The sequence below is a fragment of the Nilaparvata lugens genome, chromosome 6 (assembly GCF_014356525.2).
Source record: "Nilaparvata lugens isolate BPH chromosome 6, ASM1435652v1, whole genome shotgun sequence".
Lineage (NCBI taxonomy): Eukaryota > Metazoa > Arthropoda > Insecta > Hemiptera > Delphacidae > Nilaparvata > Nilaparvata lugens.
In genome coordinates this window covers 55,105,034-55,130,607 of record NC_052509.1, presented here as the reverse complement: position 1 = coordinate 55,130,607, position 25,574 = coordinate 55,105,034, and the positions used below count along the sequence as shown (strand labels likewise).

At 36.9% G+C, this 25,574-nt stretch overlaps 2 protein-coding genes across 2 annotated transcripts in view; both read right to left on the bottom strand.

The window, feature by feature from the left end:
* The window catches only part of LOC120351972 (transmembrane protease serine 13-like), a 138,594-nt gene extending 128,403 nt beyond the window's left edge, over positions 1-10,191 (bottom strand). The window contains exon 1 of the mRNA XM_039431285.1: positions 9,838-10,191. Coding sequence (XP_039287219.1) covers positions 9,838-10,137 — 300 coding nt within the window. The 5' untranslated portion in view covers positions 10,138-10,191. The remainder of the gene's footprint in view (positions 1-9,837) is intronic.
* The window catches only part of LOC111059395 (Krueppel-like factor 6), a 511,994-nt gene that overhangs the window by 186,026 nt on the left and 300,394 nt on the right, over positions 1-25,574 (bottom strand). The window contains exons 2-3 of the mRNA XM_039431282.1: positions 14,419-14,631; positions 11,707-12,043 (exon numbers count right to left, since the gene is read on the bottom strand). Coding sequence (XP_039287216.1) covers positions 11,707-12,043; positions 14,419-14,619 — 538 coding nt within the window. The 5' untranslated portion in view covers positions 14,620-14,631. The remainder of the gene's footprint in view (positions 1-11,706; positions 12,044-14,418; positions 14,632-25,574) is intronic.

The window sequence follows — 25,574 nt, the reverse complement described above, 5'->3', positions numbered from 1 at the left end:
TAATGCTCGAATGTTAATATGTTTATATGTTGTGCATTTACGGCGGAACGCGGTAATAGATTTTCATGAAATTTGATAGATATGTTTCTTTTTTCAATTGCGCGTCGACGTATATACAATGTTTTTGGGAATTTTGAATTTCAAGGATAATATGAAAGGAAATAAATAAATAAATTCGTATGGCTTTTGTTGGTGGGGAGTTCCCTTTCGGGAATGTTCCACCGCCTGAATATATAATTTAAGCCGTCAATGGGCCTTACGACTGTCATACTTCTATATGAAAGGAAAAAGGAGCCTCCATCATACGCCAATATTAGAGTAAAAATCAACTATAGAATTATTCATCATAAATCAGCTGACAAGTGATTACACAGATGTGTGGAGAAGCCAGTCTATTGCTGTATTTCCATAAGGTCTATAGTTTCAATCAGGTACTTCTGGATGAGAATACTGCGTGAGGTCTACTGTTCACAGAACTACTAGTGTAAGAAGGGACGACAGTGAAAGAGCTACAAAATTTGAGAAGGAGTGAGAAGCAATCGAAAAGAAACAAGAAATTAGCATGGGAAGATAATAGCTGGAGAGGGGAATTGATGAAATAATGTGAGAAAAATGTAGTTAGTTTTGTATCATCTAGGGAAGGCAGTGGCAAAGCGGAGAATCGGAAACGCTGTTCTTCTATCTCTCTCCACTCCAATTTATTAAAACTTGGACCCCATTATAGTAACAGTTTATTATTATTGGACTAAACTTCATAAACTGGTTGAAGAAGATTGACTTTTTGAGTAGCTCTGGGGACTTATGAAGACTGGACTTTCTAATTTACTTACTAGGATGTAAAATAAATTAATATCATTGTAGTATCTCTCAAAATGTATGAATTTACTCCTCGTTCATATTAATACTAGTAGTTCTGTGAACAGTAGACCTCGCACTCAGTGAGTTAAATAAATAATTTATCAATTAAAAATGTCTTTAAAAATCCTAAATAAACATAGAGCTTTCTGTCCTATATCGTACCGTGACGTGTCGTCCCGGAATTTGAGTGTGAGCGCTGTTATCAGGTCTGGCTGCAACTGTCTACAACGTTGATGGAAAGATAGAATTTTCAAGATGTTCGATGTTTTTGAACGGGTAGTATTATAGTTCACTAGACAGCTGATTTATGATGAATAATTCTATAGTCTGATTTTTACGGTAATATTGGTGTATAAAGAAGGCTCCTTTTTCCTTTTATATTATCATTGAAATGCAAAATTTCCAAAATCCTTGTATATACGTCGACGCACAATTTAAAAAGGAACGTACCTGTCATATTTCATGAAAATCTATTACCGCGTTTCGCGTAAATGCGCAACATAAAAACATATAAACATTTAAACATTAAGAGAAATGCCAAACCGTCGACTTGAATCTTAGACCTCACTTCGCTCGGACAAAAAGATAAGTTCATCGTAAGAGTGAACTCAATAATCTGACGGAGAAAAAAATGGGTAGCTTGAGGGAAACATTTGTAGACTGAACTTAATAACCAGGATGAGAAAAAATGAATTGTTTGTGTAGTTTGGTGAACGTATATGAATTTACTCGACACGTCAACAGTTGAGAGTTTGTGGAGCGATCCTGCTTCGCGTCACAACCAGAACCAAGAATAGAGACAGAAATATAGGCATGAAGAGAAATGAACAAAGACACAAACAGAGAGATAAATATAGACAGTAACATCGAGAGAGATGAGAAGATACAGAAGGAAAGAGATAAACAGAGACAGAAAAAGACACAGTTTCGCGGACGAAGAATTTTCATTGTTGTTTTACACTTTGAATTCCTGAAGTATTCCTCGTATCATCAGACAGCGCATCAGTTGAATTTCCTACACGTCAGTTGATGTTGAAAAACGTCACCACATTAAACAACACTCAGTAGTGGTGATGTATGTGTGTGGCAATGAACAAAGTAGAGGAAAAAAGATGAAGCATAACGTGAATGTAGAGAGGGAGAAGTGAAATGGAATAGGAATCAAAGAAAAATCTGGTGTGGCGAACTCACACAACTTCCCTTGCCGTTATGAAAATTGATCACCTGATCACCAGCTTAAAGATGCATACCTCTTTAATGTATTTGATTGAAACTATAGACCTCATACAAATACAGTAATAGACTGGCTTCTCCACACATCTGTGTAATCACTTGTCAGCTGATTTATGATGGATAATTCTATAGTCTGATTTTTACTCTAATATTGGCGTATGCGTATGAAGGAGGCTCCTTTTTTCTTTTATATTATCCTTGAAAAGCAAAATTTCCAAAAACCTTGTCGACGCGCAATTTAAAAGGGAACATACCTGTCAAATTTCATGAAAATCCATTACCACGTTTCGCCGTAAATGCGCAACATATAAATATATAAACATTTAAACATGAAGAGAAATGCCAAACCGTCGACTTGAATCTTAGACCTCACTTCGTTCGGTCTAAAAGCTTGGCATCAGCTGATTGAAAGTGAATTGCTCTTGTTCGCGGTGCGTATATCTGTACGCACCTTAATAGTATAGACTATGAGCATAGCAATCTTCTGACTTCATTCAAATTGAACCAATAATAATCAGATCTATTGTATATGAATTAGCATGATTACTTCAAAACCTGAACTTTCCTGAGTATAATGACTTCAGACGATCACACATCCATTGCCAATCTATCATAAGGCCCCATCCAATAGTCATTACTACTTGGACGGAGTGCCTCGATCCTGATTATAAAATTGAGGATTGAAGGAGCCGCATAACGACCGTATATAAATGCAGGCCACGAATTCCAGTGGAAGCTCTTGGGAACTGGGAACATATTCAAATGAAATCGATCTCAATGTTCGATGGAGTTGGAGTGCTAAGATGGGTGAGAAAGTGAGAGAGACAGGGAGAGAGAGAGAGAGAGAGAGAGTGAGAGAGAGAGAGAGCGAGAGAAAGTGAGTGATGGGAAATGATTTGAAGAGTTATGAACGTAGAGGTGGAGTAGAGAAATGATGAAGATAAGAGGGTGAGATACGTAGAGAGAGAAGATTTTAGAGAGAGTGTAAGAAACAATGAGAAAGAGAGAAAGGGAAGTGTTAGAAAGGAATAGTGAAGAGTGATCGACGTGTAGGAAGAGTGGAGAAATGAAGAATATAAGGAGGGTGAGATATGTAGATAGGGATGATTTGAGAGAGATGGAGGGGGAGTGAGAGAGAGTATGAGGACAACGTGATAAGGGAGAGTGGAAAGGGACCTCCTAGTCAAGGAGTGATGTGGAGAGTTGATAGTGTGAGAAAAAGAGGGTGAGAGAGAGAAAGGGATATAGAGAGGGATAGAGAGAGGGAAAGAGATAAGATTCAAAACAGAGATAAAGACAGAATTAGAGGACAGAATTAGACGAGATGAGGGATAATGGAAGGTTGAGAATTGGATTGAAAAGAGAGAATGAGAGAGAGAGAGTGATTGGAGTTCTTCATGCCTGTGAGTAACAATATATTATAGCTTATACACTAATTCAAATTTAATGACAATATTGCTAATAATTCATTAGTTTTCCAACGAAGTATAAAAATTGATTAACCAGAATGAAGATTTGAATGCAATTCAAGCATTTTCAATGTTTTTTAAGTGATTTAATGTTATGAATATTTTCATGTAACAAATTATTATTGTCGAGACTCTGAAGAATATAAAAATGATAACCTTGCCATTAAAACAAGACCTGAATAGAGAAATACAAAGGAAAGAGTAAGAGAGTGAGCCCCTCTCTCACAAAGAGATTGATTGATTACTTTATTTATGTAGATTACAATATATACTGGCTTATACACTTATATACTTTTTGTGTAGTTGAGAAGCTGATATTGTGGTAATTATTCATATTGAATGAGAAGACTAAGAAATTGTCAAAAACCACAGATTTATTGATACTTAGAAAGACCGGTTTCGGTTATCACACCATTGTCAATCTCTGATAAAGTTTAGTATTGATAAAGTTTATCAGAGATTGAAAATGGTGCAATAACCGAAACCGGTCTTTCTAAGTATCAATAAATCTGTGGTTTTTGACAATTTCTTAGTCTTTTTCATTCAACACTTATATACAATAGCTTACAATACAGCAAAAATATAGATGAATTTACATAATATAGACTAAGAAAATAATTATTGAACTGTATATGATATGAAAAAAGCAATTTGTAGAGAATGAGAAAATTTTGTCTGAAAAGAAAATGATAGAGATGAAGAGAGAGAGAGTACTAGTTGATTTGAGTGGATTGGGTGGGGATGAGAAAATCTCGAAATTTGATGAGAAGCGATGTGCTGGAACTGTTAAAAATAAAGAGAAAGAGCAATTGAGTAAGATGAAAAAACATATTTATTCTCCTCTCACAAAAAAATTGTGTGAGGAAAATATAGTAAGAGAAGGTACAGCATCAAGGTAAGGTGAAGAACATAATACGGAGCACCATAAGATAATCAAAAGTGATAGATTTGTAAGAAAGGAAGTGAAAAAATAGGAGGAGAATGAGAGAGAGGTGTCAAGGAAAATAGAAAAAGAGGGAGGAGAGAAGAAAATGCGTGCGGATCTTCGCTGGAATACCGTAGATGGCAATGATGACTGTAGAAAATGCGCTTACCAAGAAAAACGCGCGAATTGGATGGGATTAGCATTCCTTTCACGTTCGTGGCATATTTTCGATCAGATGAAGAATAATAGGGTTATCCTATCCATCTGAGGGAAGATGAGACCATAATGGAAGCGATGAATATTGGTCGTCGCTTCTAAATTCTGTAAGAAGGGAATATTTTTGGTCAGCTACTTCTCGAAGAATCTGCTACGAAATCCCCAATTCTTGTGCATTCCATGAGATATCTACATTGAGATGTGGAATCTACATTTAGGATTTGTTGAAGAATCTACGATACTAGTAGTTCTGTGAACAGTAGACATCACGCAGTATTCTCATCCACAAGTTCCTGATTGAAACTATAGACCTTATGGAAATACAGCAATAGACTGGCTTCTCCACACATCTGTGTAATCACTTGTCAGCTGATTTATGATGAATAATTTCTTTGTCTGATTTTTACAGTAATATTAGCGTATGAAGGAGGCTCCTTTTTCCTTTCATATTATCCTTGAAATGCAAAATTTCCAAAAACCTTGTGTATACGTCGACGCGCAATTGAAAAAGGAACATACCTGTCAAATTTCATGAAAATCTATTACCGCGTTTCGCCGTAAATGCGCAACATATAAACATTTTATCATTGATACATTTAAACATTGATACATTTAAACATCAAGGGAGATGCCAAACCGTCGACTTGAATCTTAGACCTCACTTCGCTCGGTCAATTATTACTAATTTTCTAACTATTACTAATCTACCGTGAATGGTAAAGAGAATCATGAACCATGTTTAACAACTCGATATCATCAAAATCTCAAATTTATCAGAAAAAATTTGCACTGTTCACAGAACTACTAGTTCAACTTGGAATAATATTGATATTCATAATATAACTCAGAATGTCAAAACAGTTAATATTATTATTCACCAAAACATTACGTAAATATCAATTCAAAGCAAATGATTCTCGACATGCAGTGTTTATCTTCTCTTTTCATTGGAGCATCCACATTTGACACTGCGCATCCCATTTTTCTCAGATCGAAACAAATATTTGTTCTACTATTTGTTTGATTAAATTCAAGGGAATTCCACGTATTTATGATGTCGACTAATGTCAACAGAGCTGTCAAAGAGTAAATATAGCTTTACTGCTATATACAGATATACAACTCTATGATACACAGCTATAGAGACAAAAAGTGAATATCTAAAGCTTTAGTGCTATATAGATATAATTGTATGATATACAGCTATACAGATAGTGTGTTTCTCCAGCTTTAGTGTTATATACAGTTATGGAGAAAAATAGTGAATATCTGAAGCTTTAGTGCTATATAGATATACAAATGTATGATATACAGAAGGTTGATCTGGGATGCAAAAACGTGGGATAAAATAGACAACAGGAAAACGTTGTTTTGAAACCATGTGACAGATGGACAGTGTAGGTGACAGAGAGGGAATTGGCCGATTTAATTAGCCATGAGTGGTATGTGGAGAGAGAGAGGGTGTGAGAATGGAAGTGTGTGTGTGTGCGTGTAAGAGAGAGTCCAGTCATGAGTTCTAAGTGGAATGAGAGGAAGTGAGTGAGTGTGTGAGTGAGAGAGAGTCTAGCCATGAGTTGTATTCGGATAGAGAGAGGAGATTGTGAAGAGAGAGAAGGGTGAGAGGATAGAGAGGTGGGAGAGAGAGAAAGAGGGACAGAGAAGGAATTGGCGGTTTAAATTGGCCATGAGTAGTATTTGGAAAGAGAGAGCGAGTGAGCGAAATAGAAAGTCCAGCCATGATTTGTACGGAAAGAGAGAGAGTGAGTGTGAGAGAGAGAAGGGGGAGAAGATAGAGAGGTGGGAGAGAGAGAGACAGAGAAGGAATTAGCGGTTTAAATTGGCCATGAGTAGTATTTGGAAAGAAAGAGAAAGTGAGCGAAATAGAAAGTCCAGCCATGATTTGTACGGAAAGAAAGAGAGTGAGTGTGTGAATGAGAGAGAGTCTAGCTATAAGTTGTAAGTGAAGAAAGAGAGGAGATAGATGAATGAGAGATGATAGAGAGAGATAATAGTATGTTAAGAGGGATTGATTGATTGATTGATTGATTGAGTACTTTATTTATGTAGATTACAATATATACTGTCTTATACACTTATATACAATAGCTTACAATACAGCAAAGTTATAGATGAATTTACATTATATAGACTAAGAAAATAATTGTTGAACTGTATATGATATGAAAAAGCAATTTGTAATATAATAACTATAAATAATAATTATATTGTTATGCATCTACATAAATTGGCGGAGGTTTGGACATATCAATGTCCATTCTTTGGAAAGAATATTAAAAATATCCTCCCCACTAACTCTCTACCGAAATAGAGAGAGAGAATAATACCGAATAGGTCTACCTAATAGGGAGAGAGAGAGACAATAATATGTGAAGATAGAGAAAGAGTGAGAAGGAGAGAGAGTTGGAGAGAGATCTAGTGGCACATTGAGAGGCTACTTTTGAACAGTTTACGGGTTTGAAACGGACTGGACCACTACAGAACGGTAGTTGCAAATTTGGCCACTGGCGCGCTGCCGGTCTGAAGGGTTGTTTCAGAAGGACGGGAACAGTTTGCATAATTCCGGGCTCACCTGTGGCTGTGTCATACACTTCTCTAGATGACAAATGACGTATAAAACACACACACTCTTACGAGAGCTTTCACACAGGGTTGCATCATACACATATATGAAACACACACACTGATACGGGAGCATTCACACAGGGTTGCATCGTACACATATATGAAACACACACTGATACGGGAGTATTCACACAGTGTTGCCACGTACATATGAAACACACTCACTCTTATGAGATCTTTCACGGTAAAACACACACATACTCATACGAGAGTATTCACACAGGGTTGCTTCGAACACATATATAGAACACACACACTGATACGAGAGCATTCACACAGACCAACTCTCAGTTATTGCTTATTCATTCAAATTAGCCTTTCCTGGTTTTAACGACTACCCACTTATTTCCACCTACAGTAGTAGCAAGAGGCTCCAGGCCATTTGTTATGAAATGAATCTTTCCTATCTGTCATGATTTCAAGCCATGTAAACTGTTCAAAACCAGAAGTTGGTCGTGAACTAGGAATTATATTCAGATTCACTTCATTTAGTAACCTTTGTAGACATATTATTCAATGATCAATGATTTTCTCTAAATTTAGTTATATCATAGAGAAACAATAGCGTAAGTAGATATCCCATGGTATATGGCGTTTATGTCGCAACTTTTTCTGTTATCTCAAGCCGATTACTGTCGATTATTGTAGATTTTTACTGTTTTTTGGGGTGAGAGTGTATGAAAGGCACAATTTGAGAGACTACCAGTGTTACACATCTGCATAGGAAAGAACTACGTGAACTATCGGCTTGAGATAACAGTAAAAGTTGCGACATAAACGCCCTATACCATGGGATATAGTTATACTTATGCTATCGTTTTTCTATGGTTATATATGGTTGTAACCTATGGGAACAATTCAATGATCAGAGATTCTTCCTATTCATTAATTTGGTGGTGATTTGAATGTGTATTGGGAAGCCAGCAGTTGGTCTTGAACTACAAACTAAATTCAGATTTTCTTCATTTAGTAACCTTTGTACATAGATTATCCAATGATCAAAAATGTTCTCTTCATTCAGTTATACGGCTGTAAGCTATGGAAACAATTAGACTAGTAGTTCTGTGAACAGTAGACCTCGCGCTCAGTGAGTTACATTGACCTGTTGTTATGTTTTCTCAAAGATTATTAAATAATTTATCAATTAAAAATGTCTAGAAAAAGTCCTAAATAAGCATTCCTTTTATTTTATCCTTGAAATACAAAATTTCAAAAAACCTTGTATATACGTCGACGCGCAGTTTAAAAAGGAACATACCTGTCAAATTTCATGGAAATCTATTACCGCGTTTCGCCGTAAATGCGCATCATATAAACATATAAACATTCAAACATTAAGAGAAATGCCAAACCGTCGACTTGAACGTTAGACCTCACTTCGCTCGATCAATTAAGTTACTGAACAGAAACGATGAAACCCAACTCTGGATGTTAGAACCAGCTACAAAATCCGCTACATATTATAATGTTGGTATCGCCTTCATTTTATAGAATTTCATTTGTGTCTCCTTCATTGTCCTGTTTTTAAATCTGTGTTATAATAATATAACATAAAAAACAGAATTAACATGGGAAATCCGCTCCATATTATAATGTTGGTATCGCCTTCGTTGTATAAAATTTCATTTGTTTCTCCTTCATTGGCCTGTTTAAAAATCTGTGTTACAATGATATAACATGAAAAACAGTGTTAACATGGGAAATCCGCTCCATATTATAATGTTGGTATCGCCTTCATTTTATATAACTTCATTTGTGTCTCCTTCATTGTCCTTTTTTAAAATCTGTGTTACAATGATATAACATGAGAAACAGTGTTAACATGGGAAATCCGCTCCATATTATAATGTTGGTATCGCCTTCGTTGTATAAAATTTCATTTGTTTCTCCTTCATTGGCCTGTTTAAAAATCTGTGTTACAATGATATAACATGAAAAACAGTGTTAACATGGGAAATCCGCTCCATATTATAATGTTGGTATCGCCTTCATTTTATATAACTTCATTTGTGTCTCCTTCATTGTCCATTTTTAAAATCTGTGTTACAATGATATAACATGAGAAACAGTGTTAACATGGGAAATCCGCTCCATATTATTATAATGTAGGTATCGCCTTCATTTTATATAACTTTATTTGTGTCTCCTTCATTGTCCTGTTTTATAATCTGTGTTACAATAATATAACATGAAAAACAGTGTTAACATGGGAAATCCGCTCCATATTATAATGTTGGTATCGCCTTCATTTTATATAACTTTATTTGTGTCTCCTTCATTGTCCTGTTTTAAAATCTGTGTTACAATAATATAACATGAAAAACAGTGTTAACATGGGAAATCCTCTCCATATTATAATGTTGGTATCGCCTTCATTTTATAGAATTTCATTTGTGTCTCCTTCGTTGTCCTGTTTTAGAATCTGTGTTACAATAATATAGCTTGAAAAACAGTGTAAATATGGGAAAAGTATTATTTTGAGTGTAGACTCACCCGTATGCGTGCGCTGATGAGCCTTGAGGTGCGAACTTTTGGTGTAGACCTTTTTGCAGCCGGGGTGCTGGCATTTGTGGATCTTGCGCCGCGAGTCGGGCGAGTGGTCGAGGGTGCGCGAGTGATGCCTGTTGTTGTTGGTGTTGGTGGAGGCTGAGACGCTGATGAGTCGCGCGACTGACGTGCATCGCACGACGCTCGGCGGTGAGGAGAGGCCGCAGCTGCCTGAGGAGGAGTTGGAGTGACCTTGGCCTGATTCTGGTGAGGAGGGGGGCGTCGCGAGGCAGAGTTCCTCATCATAATCGTCGTCTTCCACCTCCTTCAACAAATGTCTCAACTATAACAGGTTGCAAGAGGTTGTCTGCTTTAGTTCACAATCCATGTTCAGAATAATATTGTGCAAGCGTGATTAATACTCTGTGCAGAATTACTTCTTACATGGGATGGACAGTATGAAGAAAGTATACATGGGATGAAGAAAGTATACAGCGGGAAGGATACAGAAGCGCAATGTTGCCGTTTTGAAGCGGCCAGCGGAAGGGATAAAGAAGCGCGATGTTGCCGTTTTGAAGCGGCCAGCGGAAGGGATAAAGAAGCGCGATGTTGCCGTTTTGAAGCGGCCAGCGGGAGTGATACAGAAGCGCGATGTTGCCGTTTTGAAGCGGCCAGCGGGAGGGATACAGAAGCGCGATGTTGCCGTTTTGAAGCGGCCAGCGGGAGGGATACAGAAGCGCGATGTTGCCGTTTTGAAGCGGCCAGTGGGAGGGATACAGAAGCGCGATGTTGCCGTTTTGAAGCGGCCAGCGGGAGGGATACAGAAGCGCGATGTTGCCGTTTTGAAGCGGCCAGCGGGAGTATTACAGAAGCGCGATGTTGCCGTTTTGAAGCGGCCAGCGGGAGTGATACAGAAGCGCGATGTTGCCGTTTTGAAGCGGCCAGCGGGAGGGATACAGAAGCGCGATGTTGCCGTTTTGAAGCGGCCAGCGGGAGGGATACAGAAGCGCGATGTTGCCGTTTCGAAGCGGCCAGCGTTCTCCAACTTCTGGTGACTGTTCATGTGCTCATGCTACGTAGATGCGAAGTTTCCTGTCTGAAAGCAGTCAGACGACTGACAAATTGGCAAATTAATCACTGTAATAGGCTGATTTCCCTCCATTTCTCTGCGCTGCATATTTCCCCAAGTCTGAAGTAAATTTGTACGGACTTGAAATTTTCTATCCTAAATTCACAAGGACAGAACAGTCGCCAGACATAGCTCCTCCTGGTAATATTAGCCTCTTCAACCTCTTTCAACAAATGCCTCAACTATAACATGAAAAACAGTGTTAACATGGGAAATCCGCTCCATATTATAATGTTGGTATCGCCTTCATTTTATATAACTTCATTTGTGTCTCCTTCATTGTCCATTTTTAAAATCTGTGTTACAATGATATAACATGAGAAACAGTGTTAACATGGGAAATCCGCTCTATATTATAATGTTGGTATCGCCTTCATTTTATATAACTTTATTTGTGTCTCCTTCATTGTCCTTTTTTAAAATCTGTGTTACAATGATATAACATGAAAAACAGTGTTAACATGGGAAATCCGCTCCATATTATAATGTTGGTATCGCCTTCATTTTATATAACTTTATTTGTGTCTCCTTCATTGTCCTGTTTTAAAATCTGTGTTACAATGATATAACATGAAAAACAGTGTTAACATGGGAAATCCGCTCCATATTATAATGTTGGTATCGCCTTCATTTTATAGAATTTCATTTGTCTCCTTCGTTGTCCTGTTTTAGAATCTGTGTTACAATAATATAGCTTAAAAAACAGTGTAAATATGGGAAAAGTATTATTTTTAGTGTAGACTCACCCGTATGCGTGCGCTGATGTGCCTTGAGGTGCGAACTTTTGGTGTAGACCTTTTTGCAGCCGGGGTGCTGGCATTTGTGGATCTTGCGCCGCGAGTCGGGCGAGTGGTCGAGGGTGCGCGAGTGATGCCTGTTGTTGTTGGTGTTGGTGGAGGCTGAGACGCTGATGAGTCGCGCGACTGACGTGCACCGCACAACGCTCGGCGGTGAGGAGAGGCCGCAGCTGCCTGAGGAGGAGTTGGAGTGACCTTGGCCTGATTCTGGTGAGGAGGGGGGCGTCGCGAGGCAGAGTTCCTCATCATAATCGTCGTCTTCCACCTCCTTCAACAAATGTCTCAACTATAACAGGTTGCAAGAGGTTGTCTGCTTTAGTTCACAATCCATGTTCAGAATAATATTGTGCAAACGTGATTAATACTCTGTACAAAATTACTTCTCACTTGAGATGGACATGCGCAGTAGAGAAAGTATACAGTGGGAGGGATACAGAAGCGCGATGTTGCCGTTTTGAAGCGGCCAGCGTTCTTCAACTTCTATAGTGTGGTCCACGTTATAATGGCAGTGTATAAAGATAGAAGAATAGCGATGCCAATTCTCTGCATTAATTAATTATATTTCTACACCGTCAAAAACATAATTGTCATCGTTGTGGACCTAGAAAAGGATAGTACCACCGGCTTTGTCGAATGATAGACAAGGATAGCAGAACCGAAGTTGATCAAATACTGTCATTATAACGTGGAACGCACTATAGTGACTGTTCATGTGCTCATGCTACACATGCGAAGTTTCCTGTCTGAAAGCAGTCAGACGACTGACAAATTGGCAAATTAATCACTGTAATAGGCTGATTTCCCTCCATTTCTCTGCGCTGCATATTTCCCCAAGTCTGAAGTAAATTTGTACGGACTATAGTTTTGAAATTTTCTATCCTAAATTCACAAGGACAGAAGAGTCGCCAGGCATAGCTCCTCCTGGTAAATATTAGCCCCTTCAACCTCTTTCAACAAATGCCTCAACTGTAACAGGTAACGAGAAGCTGCTGCTTTAGTTTACAGTCAAAGTTCATGAAATTTATGATAATCAATATCTTGTATCTTGTGATTGGAACTACGTTTGACAATTTGATGAAGTTTAAAATACAATGACAAGCACAATCTTGAAAGACAATAAGACAATAAGTATTATGAGCAAATTTCATATTTATTCGTTTAAAAAGTTGTCTTAAGTATAGTTTTATTATTCTTATTTGCTATCTTTCTTTTAGTTTTGTGCGCTGTACTGTTGTTGTAAATTGGTTGCGAAATAAAGAATCTTATCTTATCTTAAACAAGTATCATATAAGTTTTCTCTGGTTCAACATGTTACAAGTGATTGAGTTCTCTCTTATCTAATTGTTTTGCCTAAATTTACAAGGATAGAGGAGTCGCCAGGCACAGCTCCTCCTGAGAATTTTGTCCTCTTATTCTTTCCCTCAAATGTCTTGACTAGTGGCGGGAAATTTTGGCATAGTTTTGTGAACTTATGAACTTGAACACAGTCCAAGTTCAAAATTCTACAAGTTATGAAAGCTCAAATGCACTATCACAGTTGAAACGGAGATATATCAGTTGTAAGTTTGAAACCGTATTGTAAGGCTGGCCGTTAAAAACAAGATACGTCCAACATGTGTGTACACATGTCTTCAAATATTTTTGTGTCATCACAGCGAAAGGATTTGAACAATTTTTTTTTAAAGTTTGGTTTTTGTATCTTCTATTTCATGTTGTTCATTTTTCCTCACTACTCTATTTAAGGTTAAATCATCTTTGTATCATTATTATTAGTAATTTCGAAGTTGTTTATTGATTGTTTTTGGTTGTTTATTCTATGTTTAAAGCTGCTATCAAACAGCGGTTTTTTGTTCAACCTCTCTTTGGTGAAAAAACATGCATGATGAACATGCATGAGAGACTCGACTCTAGTCGAGAGCATGTGTTTTCAAATGGTGACGTCGAGGAGACTAGAATCGACTGGTCTGAGTGTCACCATTTGGAATCACATGCTCTCGACTAGTCGCGTAAGTATGAGTTGAGCCTAATTGTCATGCTATTTATCATTAACCATTCTATGTGTATGTGTGCATGATAAACAAGCTATAAGATGAATTGTGGATAATGGATAATAGAATTGTTAATGATAAATAGCATGACAATTAGGCTCAACTCATACTTACGCCACTCAGGTCGAGAAGACACTCGACTCTAGTCGAGATTATGTGATTCCAAATGGTGACACTCAGACCAGTCGATTCTAGTCTCCTCGACGTCATCATTTGAAAACACATGCTCTCCACTAGAGTCGAGTTTCTTCTCGACCTGAGTCGCGTAAGTATGAGTGAGCCTAATTGTCATGCTATTTATCATTAACAATTCTATGTGTATGTGAGCTTGATAAACAAGCTATAAGATGAATTGTAGATAATGGATAATAGAATTGTTAATGATAAATAGCATGACAATTAGGCTCAACTCATACTTACGCGACTCAGGTCGAGAAGACACTCGACTCTAGTCGAGATCATGTGATTCCAAATGGTGACACTCAGACCAGTCGATTCTAGTCTCCTCGACGTCATCATTTGAAAACACATGCTCTCCACTAGAGTTGAGTGTCTTCTCGACCTGAGTCGCGTTAGTGTGAGTTGAGCCTAATTGTCAATTGAAGACACTGACCTCCTCCTTGACGAGTACGCTACAGCTGACGGTGGCACCCTGGCCCCATCGGCCCCGAATCTGCTCGAGGGAAAGGGGCTTGACCACCTCGACCTTGGTCCAGGACGCGGGTGCCGTGAAGAGGTTCCACGGCGTGTCCAGTTCGGTGGGCAGTTTCTTGTAGGACTGCAGTTTCGGCTCGTCCTTCAGGTACCGTTCCATCTCGTAGCACGTCTGTGGAGCAAACAAAATGGAAAAATAGATGAAATTTCATTGTCAAACAAATAAACAAGTCATAAATACAAATTTATAACATACACATTCAGTACAAAGTCATACAAATACATCAGACAAAATTATGCCAGACATTCTAAAATTTATGTGATCTTTCAATCCCACAAAAGTCTAGTAGTTCTGTGAACAGTAGACCTCGCGCAGTTATAAACCACAGTCTCCTCTTATACTGTCCATCAGAGTATATTGTGTCCTGTTCTGTCGTGTCAGCGAGATATCGGTGTATAAACGACTAATGACTGTTTGGGTTGATGTATCGACAATGCTAATAATTTGATGTAAACAACTATTATTTTACTGCCATCAAAAGCTTATCGAGTTGAAAGCAGAGAAAAGTCGAGAGAAAATACTATGCTACTTCAAGTTATCAATTGCATCCCTCACTGCATGCAATTAATAGTTCACACAACATCTGATTTTTCACTAAGTAACATTGATATATTGAATTGCATGCAATTTATAATCCACTCGACAACTGACTTATGATGAATAATTCTATAGTCTGATTTTTACTCTAATATTGGCGTAAGAAGGAGGCTCCTTTTCCTTTTATATTATCGTTGAAATGCAAAATTCCCAAAACCCTTGTATATACGTCGATGCGTATAAAAAGGAACATACCAGTCAAATTTAATGAAAATCTATTACCGTGTTTTGCCGTAAATGCGGAACATATATACATAAATAGAAACATTTAAACATGAAGAGAAATATGCAAAACCGTCTACTTGAATCTTACACCTCACTTCGCTCGGTCAATGAGACTTAATTTATCAGTAATTATTATTAAACGGGAATTGAATTATTTGAATCACCCCGAAGACTTCTACTGCAAATATTGAATTAAATTCAGTTGATTTTTTGAATTGAGAATTCAAAAATCCATTTCAAGGTTGAATTCATTGCAGAAACCCACATAATCTATAATATGATACAGGAAAGAATTGTGTTATACATGTACGAAATAGGAAATCCACGAATAACGCATCATCACGTCTCAACTACTCAACTGATTAACTCGAAATTTTGTATTATAGATTCTCAATTTATTGATAATTGTTATAGGCCTATTTCAAATTTTTCAAGATCTTAGTAGGTCAAGTGTTGAGTTTGTCAAGGTCTTGATTGGACCCTTGTAAATCACTTGTTACCTTATAGCTGAAGGCTATAAATTAACTTAATATTGATAACCTCTTTACGTATCATACACAAACAAACAAGCTTATTGAGCGAAAAATAATTCAAATAATTTCTTGATTCCAAATAAAATTCGACGGCTTTGTGCACGTCAGCTACATAATATCCGTATAGCCAATACACAGGCTGTTAAGGAATAGTTACGACATGGGCCTGCTCTGGTGGAGGGAGATTATAATACTTTGGGATGTTATCAGAGCTCAGCCAGCTCCGACTCAGTCGTTATCACAATCGTTAAGGAAGACTGTTGAACGCGTTAGGCTACGACCAAAGGCGTTATTCGGCGGATTACTGCTGTGATAAAAGGTTAGCTACTCCCGTCTCTACCACTGAATGTATTGAACTATGGTGCACTTAGTAGGTCTATAGTGTACTATACAGAGTGAATAAGAGAGTGAGGCAACGCTGTTCATCTATCTTTCTCCACAACTATTTCAACGTGGCACTCACTATACAAAGTGTCGAGTTGAGATAAGTACATTCGTAGAATTCAAAGGCAAATTTAAACAGTTTGAATGCTCATAAAAAGTTGAAAAAATCTTCAAACAAAGAAACGATTTATATGGATCTCATTGGAAAATTCCTCCTATTCCCAAACACTTCCTTCACCTCCCTTTAGAGTCATTTTTTGAATAGATTTTTCCAAAAAAAGTTATTTACCTTTTTCAAAAAGATGTATCTCGAGAACTGAGGTCGATATAAGAAAATTTATATGGATCTCATTGGAAATTTCCTACTAAAACAATATCCTTCTTTTTTCAAACACTTCCTTCCCCTCCCTTTAGAGTCATTTTTTGAATAGATTTTTCCAAAAAAAGTTATTCACCTTTTTCAAAAAGATGTATCTCGAGAACTAAGGTCGATATAAGAAAATTTTACTGTCATTTTTTTGTCGAAAATTTCATGTAGAATCCATGGTTTTCGGCTGTTACACCCTTTGTTGGATACCCTGTATAGTGAGGTCCAAGCTCAAATAGCAGTGAACAAAGATAGTAGAACAGTGGTGCCGATTTTCTGCCTTGCCACTGACCTCTATAGAAAATTCGCCTTGGAACGACTGGATTTACTTAACTATAGTGGACTAAAAATGTCTATAGTGAAGTTCACGTTAAAATGGCAGTGGAGAAAGATAGCAGAACAGTGTTGCCGATTAATTGCCTTGCCGCTAACTTCTTCAGAAAATCTACACTAAGTAGGTCTATAGTGAACTATACAAGGTGTCTCACGGAAGGTATAACAGCCCATACATGGGTTTAGGAACAGAAAATAGTGAAATTTTCTTATATCGACCTTAGTTTTCGAGATATAACGATTTTTCTATATTTTATTTTATCTATTTATTTATATTTTTCACAAAGAAGCACTGATTGTGAGAGAAAAACTAAGGATACTCCTTGTACTATTTCTCTCACAAATTTAAATAGCATTTTAAAAGTCCGAAATAGGGTTATGATTTCACTTTATTGAAATTTAGTCCATTTTCACTCAAAAACTAAGATTTTTGAATTTTAACGGTTGAAAACAGAATAAAAAACAAAAATATCACACTCAAATCACCATTAATTGGAAACTTTTTGAGTAATTTTACAAAATTTAGAGCCAGAAAAACACAACTCACTATTCTTCAATCATTACTTTTTCCAAGTACAAGCGAATTTTCTAAGGAATTCTAAGGATACTGTTGGAAAGAGGCGGAGATTTCCAATAAAATTCAAATAATCTGTTTGTTTGTTTGACGTTTTTGAAGTTTTCAAAAACAAGTACATTTGTCGAGTTCATAGCCAAATTTCGAACAGTTTGAACGCTCATGAAAAGTTGAAAAAACATCAAAGACAGGAACGAATTATATGAATATCTCTGGAAATTTCTTCCTCTTCACAACCTTGAAATTGTATTTTGTTTGATAATTTTTTAGTGATTGACGTTTTTCGAAGATATAGTAAAATTTATTCATCTCGAAAACTAAGGTCGATATAAGAAAATTTCACTGTGTATTTTTTGTTGCCAATTCCATGTAAAATCAAAATTTGGTCTTAGGCTGTTAGACTTTGGCGGACTCAGATTTTGACTCATAATAATTCATAATATTATTCTCAAATAATAATAGAAGTAAAGCGGCAAAGCTTTGGAACTTTCGAGACCGAGTTTTTTGAAATCCATTATTCAATAATAGTGTTCAAGTTCCACTATGGTAGTGAATCATGGGTTACTACAAAGCCACTTGAAAGTAGAGTGCAGGCAGCCGAGATGAGATTTCTCCGAAGAACCAAGGGATGTGACAGAAGAGATCATTTCAGGAATGAAGATATTAGGAAAGAATTGAAAATCTGCAGCATGAATGAAAGAGTTACGGAGAATCGGCATTAATGGAGGGAGCATGTTCAAAGAATGTCAGCTGAAATGATACCATCAAAAGTCTATAATTTATCAGCCAGTAGGCAAAAGAGATGTTGGCAGACCACGCAAGCGTTGGCAATAATAGGATTTTTTATGCTTATTTGAATAATTGGCTAGATGTGAGTCGGAACAGGTTAAAGCCTAATCCTTGTTTTGTAAGAAGAAGAAGAAGAAGTGTTCAAGTTCCTATATAAACTCCTAAATATATAAATTTCTACACTATGAGAAGTTCTGAGTTTGGAGTTTTTCGGCACCGCAGTCAAGTAGCTTTCCACACAGTATATTTATCCGTATAGTTGCTCCACTTTTATATTTGAAATGATGCCAGAGTTTTCCAGTGATTTTCAAACGCTGGATCTCTCTCTCTCTTTGTATTCCTCTCTCTAGCAAATTTTCTCTTTCTGTTCTCTTATATATCCATTTTCTCACTTAACCCTCTCTCAATCTTAGCATTCGTTTCCCTCTCTAATTTACTCATTCTCCTAATCTGACACTCTTTTCCGTTGCTTTTCTTTCTCTTTCTGTATTTTTTGTTACACTTTTCCCTTGTTTTGCTCTCTCTATCTCTATTCATTCACTCTATCATCCGATATGAACCGAATCTCTCTTTTGGTGGAGAGTTAGTGGGAAGGATATTTTTAATATTCTTTCCGAAGAATGGACATTGATATGTCTAAGGCTCCGCCTATTTATGTAGATGCATAACAATATATAGTTATTATAAATTGCTTTTTTCATACCATATACAGTTCAATAATTATTTTCTTGGTCTATATTATGTAAATTCATCTATAATTTTACTGTATTGTAAGCTATTGTATATAAGTGTATAAACCAGTATATATTGTAATCTACATGAATAAAGTACTAAATCAATCAATCCCACTAAACAGATAGCGCTATCCTTCTCCAGCACCACAACGTTGTCAGATCGTTTTTCAACAATGTATAAATATAATAATTAATCAACAAAATATCCAATCCCATATAATGAAAATTTAGTCACTTGAAAATATTTCCTCTTGAAGAATAAAAATATAATTGATTTTTTTTAAACAGTAATGGACAGTTAATATTACATCATATATACCGGTATATCAGCTACCCACTATACAAGGCAGTGGCAAGGCAGAAAATCGGCAATGTTGTTCTCCCATCTTTCTCCACTGCCATTATAAAGTGGTCCACACTATAGTTCGTTCTCAGCCTTGTTCCCCTTTCTCCATCACTCTCCATCTCTGTAATCTACATCTCTTATGTAGATGCATAACAATATGATTATCTATAGTTATTATATTACAAATTACTTTTTCATATCATATACAGTTCAATATTATTATTTTCTTAGTCTATATTATGTAAATTCATCTATAATTTTGCTTACTGTGAGCTATTGTATATGTATATGAGTGTATAAGCCAGTATATATGGTAATCTACATAAATAAAGTACTCAATCAATCAATCACTCTTACTCTCTCGCTCTTTTCCATTCACTCCCTAACTCTCTCCTTTTTCATCTGTATCTCATTCTCCCTCTCTCTCTCAAGGCAGAGAATTTGTAACGCTGTCCTGCTATTCTATATTTCTTCACTGCCATTATAAAGATGACCTTGTCTATAGTCCGTTGTCTATCTTTTGTTCTCCTTTCTCGATCTCCTTCTCTCTCACTCACTCCCTCTCTCTCCAGCAACCATCCATCCCTTATGCACCCTATGACCCCGCGATAAACCCTGCAGCCTACTGCAAACTACAGGCCGTTTCATTCGTAAAGAGTTTAATATACAGAGACTGATTGTAAAAGTTGCGCCGAAAAGTTGCTTCTTTGCCGTGTTGAAGGCGGAAGTTTCCGGCAACTTGCTTTCACATCGGATCCAATTTTGAAAGCGCTACATCGTTACATATTTAAAACTTATAATTCAGTCCTTGCGGGGTTTTCTGCCCCCTTGTGGGGGGGGACCAGCTACCAGACCAATGAAACCGAGAAAAAGCGAGACTACAAACCCCCTCATCTATACCACCCTCCTTTCCACAACTCTTCACCCATCTCTAAACTTCTTCCAGACGATATACCCCTCTGCTACATCATTCTCTTCTAGCTATCTCTGTCTTTCTCTTTCTGTCCCTCACTTCGTCTCTCTCTTACTCTTCCTCTCTCTTCCTCTCTCATAACAATTATAATTATTTACAGTTATTACAGATTGCTTTTTTCATATCATATACAGTTCAATAATTATTTTCTTAGTCTATATTATGTAAAATTCATCTTTAATTTTGCTGTATTGTGAGCTATTGTATATAATTCTATAAGCCAGTATACATTGTAATCTACATAAATAAAGTACTCAATCAATCAATCAATCTTCCTCTTTTAATCTCTCTCTTTAATCCACACACTCACTCTCTCTTTCTCCTTAGCTCTATATGTCTTTCTCTCCCTCTTTTAACCGCTTACTTCCCAGTCTCTCACTCTTACTCTCTTTCTCCTTTGCTCTATCTGTCTCTCTATCACTCTCTCTTCTCCCTCACGTTTGGTAGAGAGTTACTGGGAAGGATATTTTTAATATTCTTTCCAAAGAATGAACATTGATATGTCCAAAGCTCCGCCAATTTATGTAGATGCGTTACAATATTATCTTGTATAGTTATTCCAAATTGCTTTTTCCTACAGTTACCTTGAAAAGTGACGTTTCCTTCACTGATTACAGAACGCAAAGATTCACTTTTCCGCTCTAGTGCGGGAAAAAATTTTTCTGCACTCCAGATTTGCAACATGGCAACACAAAATAGTTGGTGGGTTATATGGAGGATTAGTGCACGAAAACAAAAATTAAGTTGGTAAAAATGACTGTGGTTAGATTTAGATAAGAATCATTTCAATGGCTACCCTACATTTATGATAAAATCCCAATCTAGAAATCCAAAACAAGAATAATGTTCATCTAAATCATAATTAAATAATCATCATTTACGAATTCTCATCATTAAATAATAAATAATAGTTCTTTTCTATTGATAATTATTATTTCAACTCCAAGAAATTAGAAAAGTAGCAAATATACATTATAAAATTCGAATTTTGAGGTTAAATGATTACCGTTCGATATTCATATAAATAAAAATAATAAAAAACATAACAATACTACAATAAATATTCTCTGTTGTCTATGTTATTTTTATAAATATTTTTCAGTTTACTTTGAGCATTTTTCTCGTTAATTTGAGCAAAAGTCTAAATTTCTGAATCGTGTTTCAGTAATTTTTAGCTGGATGGAACAAACTTAGGTCGCGAGGTCGCGTGCTTGTCGGTTCAGCCATTTTGTTGTGTTCAGCCATCTTGCATCTCGGTTCAGCCAACAAGCTGTTGGCGTGTATTTTGAATGTGAAGTTTTTGTTCCATCTGTATACTTTCTGATTCTTGAATGAATAAAAATGAGAACTTTGACTGAGAATTTTCAACTTCAATTGGATTATTAATTTTCAAATTAATTAAAGTTGCTATTAATAACAGCATCACACACACCACACACACACACACAAACATTTGATGTATTTCAGCCATCATTTTACCCATAATCATTCAATCAACCACTTCTCATATTCAATGGTAACTGTAGGAAAAATTAAATGTGAAATACGTGCGCAAAGTTCCTCTGCTGCACTCAAGAAGCCATTCCGCCCTCGCCTTTTCACGTAAACGTTTCTTTCGGTGCAGCAAACTGTCACTTTGCGCACTAGTTGCACAAATAACTATTCTCATAATATCATATACAGTTCAATAATTATTCCGCCACACTGCACAGAAAACAGCTGTTTTCTAGTCCCTACGTAGATATGAAAGACATTGTTTGCAGACGACTCTCGTCTGACATCAGAACAGGTTACTTTCCGGCCTAGGCCGGAAAGAGTACCCTTTCCAGCATGGAACTAAGAAAGGTGATCAAAAAACAGCTGAACAAAAAACTTTTCATTATTTGGGTTCATTATTCAATAATCAAAACACTTATAATAATATCATCTTATTGTCATTTGAAAGAATAAAAAAGTATAAACTCAACCTCCCACATAATTGAACATCATCCTTTAGGTTATTTAGACAAATCAGAATAAAAAATAAGAATACTTGGACAATTTCCTGATATTCAGATTACCTCAGATTTGCTAGAGCTATCACGTGGATGTCTTTTGCAGTGCTCGAATGGAATAAATTCTAGAATTCTAGTCTTGGCTAACGCCTCGACTAGAAACATTCTCGACTGCAAAAGGCCCCTTCCCATCCTTGTGACGTAAGATACTATTTTTTGAATTCTGATGGAACTCTTCATACTATATCGGCCACTCGGATACGACTGTATACCACCTGCCTGTGGCGATAAAAACTCACGAAAATACGACCAAGTTCAAGAAATACCAGCTGACTCTATGAGGACACATTATAGCATGGATGAATAATTCCCAACAGTTCAGTTCTAAAACAAAATATACCTGAAGGTGCAGAATCTACCGCGGGGCACTACGACAACCATTATTACTTTCCTTGCCCTATTACCATAGGTAAGGAAAGTATTGCTTTCCGAAAAAAATTAAGGTAACCAATTTCTAAATTTCTATACGTTTCAAGGTCTCCTGAGTCCAAAAAAGTGGTTTTTGGGTATTTGTCTGTATGTGTGTGTGTGTGTGTGTGTGGTGTGTGTGTGTGTGTGTGTGTGTGTGTGTGTGTGTGTGTGTGTGTGTGTATGTGCATCTGTGTACACGATATCTCATCTCCCAATTAATGGAATGCCTTGAAATTTGAAACTTGAGGTCCTTACACTATAAGGATCCGACACGAACAATTTCGATCAAATGAAATTCAAGATGGCGGCTAAAATGGCGAAAATGTTGTCAAAAACAGGGGTTTTCGCGATTTTCTCGAAAACGGCTCCAACGATTTTGATTGAAGTTATACCTAGAATAGTCATCGATAAGCTCTATCAACTGCCATAAGTCCCATATTTGTAAGAATTTCAGGAGCTCCGCCCCATCTATGCAAAGTTTGATTTTAGATTCTCAATTTCAGGCTTCAGATACAGTTTAAACAAAAAATTTCGAGTGGAAAAGATTAGGCATGAGAATCTCTACAATTGATGTCCAGTAACATTTTCACCTAAAATTAAAAATAAGCTCGAAATTCGAGAAAATGTGATTATCCAATCATTGCAAACTGTTGGCAACTGTTGATTCTATTAAATGATTCACTATGAAGAGATAGCAGACCTCGTATGTCTCCAACGTTATTATCCTGTCACCAGCTGGCTTGGATCTTTGTTTATAAGTAGACTTGATATGCGCGAGAACACTAGCGTCAGGTGATCAATTTTCATAACGGCAAGGAAAGTTGTGTGAGTGCGCCACACCAGATTTTTATATTTGTATCCTACTGTTTCTGTACAAATACAGATGAAATCAGCTGGTGAAAAGCGAAATGTGCGTATTCCCGGCGGTTCAGTCTGTACACAACTTAATATACCTGTGATAGATGTAGCGTTCTATTTGAAACTGGTGGTGAGGTGGCAGACTTTATGTTGACACAGAAAAGCTTGTAAGATGTGCAATTCCTCCCCTAAAAGTTGTTGGCTCTGATAATATCACAGCAGATGGTCCAATAACATAGACGACACATTAGCGTGGTCGAAATTCAATTCGGGGGGCCTTCCAGTGCTCCACTGCTGCCAAACTTGAATGGAGCCGAAAGTTGTCAGCAATGAGCTTCTCAACATTAGACCGAAACTCTGCGACCAAAAGTTTTGATGAAACTTGCAGGCGCTGCGCTAAGAGCGTGTTGGCAAACTTTTGGTCCCCTCCACCCTTTTTCGGGTCGGGGGGTTCCTCTCAACCCCTCCCCCCCAACCAAGTGGTCCCCCTCGTATGCTCAGAACCTATCCCGGAAAAAATGAGCGAACTTTCACATCAGCAATATCCTTGCTGGGGAAATCTTTGTAGGAAATAATAAGTTTTGTCGTCGACTTGTGATTGTCCAACTCAGTTACCATATTATTACATTTTTGCTGTTTTCTTTATGAGCGCTATTTCCTGTTTATTGTTGTGGTTGCTATTGTTTCTAGTTTTGATAAGTATTGTTACAAACTTGTGTAATAACTATGTGTAGGACTTTATTTTGGGGAGCAGTTACTTGTTCCATTATCGCATCTTCCGGGAAGTCAACCCCAGAATAGATTCAGAAAGAAGACTGTCAATTAAATGCCTATCTAACCAATGCTTTTTACATGGCGCAAATACACTGACGAGAGACTACAAAGAATTTTCTTCAACAATCCGTGATTCATAATATTATTATCATCTTACATGCAAGGACTATTGTCGGTCCCGTCTACCTAGAAAGTAGTTGTCATCTCTCATCATCATCCCTCTCGCTCATTACCCACGCACAAGCCTAAGAGCTTATGAGGGCATCATCCTCAGTGAAAAGGAAATGAAAGGAAGAAAGATATAACATTAACCCTCCATCAAAATTCAGAGAGAATTTTCTTTTCTATTCACATAATTGTTTTTTATCTTTTTTTTTGTTTTCTTGGCTCTTACTTTGTACTGAAAGTAAATTTTTTTATCATGGCGAAACTGTTGTTTGAGCCGCCATTGTGTGACACCGTTAAGTGGGAGGAGACTGTCCAGCTGGGCCAATGGCAGGCGTTCATGCCCTTGACCAATAGCAGTACTCGCCTACTAATATAAATTCTGCTGCTCTTGTATATAGTTTTAGTTTATCAGAGATTGACAAGGGTGTAACAACCGAAACCGGTCTTTCTGAGTATCAATAAATCTCTGGTTTTTGACAATTTCTTAGTATTTTTATCCTATACTAAACGAGCAATTTCTGTTTATATGTTTAGATGTTTATATGTTTGTATTCCACCGGATCTCGAAAACGGCTCTAACGATTCTCACGAAATTCAGAACAAAGTAGGTTTATAATATAAAGATTCGATTGCACTAGGTCTCATCCCTGGAAAAACTCTCTGAAGGACATTAAAAGGATAATTCATCCTTGGAAGAACAGATTTCGTCGTCTGTCAATAACAGAAGATGCGTGTGCCTGTGTGGGAGATCAGCTGTGTAATCATTCAAACAGCTTGGCGTACCTCGCGAAAAATATTATCTAGAGATTTTAATATACTCTATCAAAATAATCTGATCTGTTGACATGACATGGTTCATCACTAATTAGAGTATAATTATCATAATATTCTAAGTTAATCATTATTTCACAGTTTTAAGTTATTTGTGAGTGTT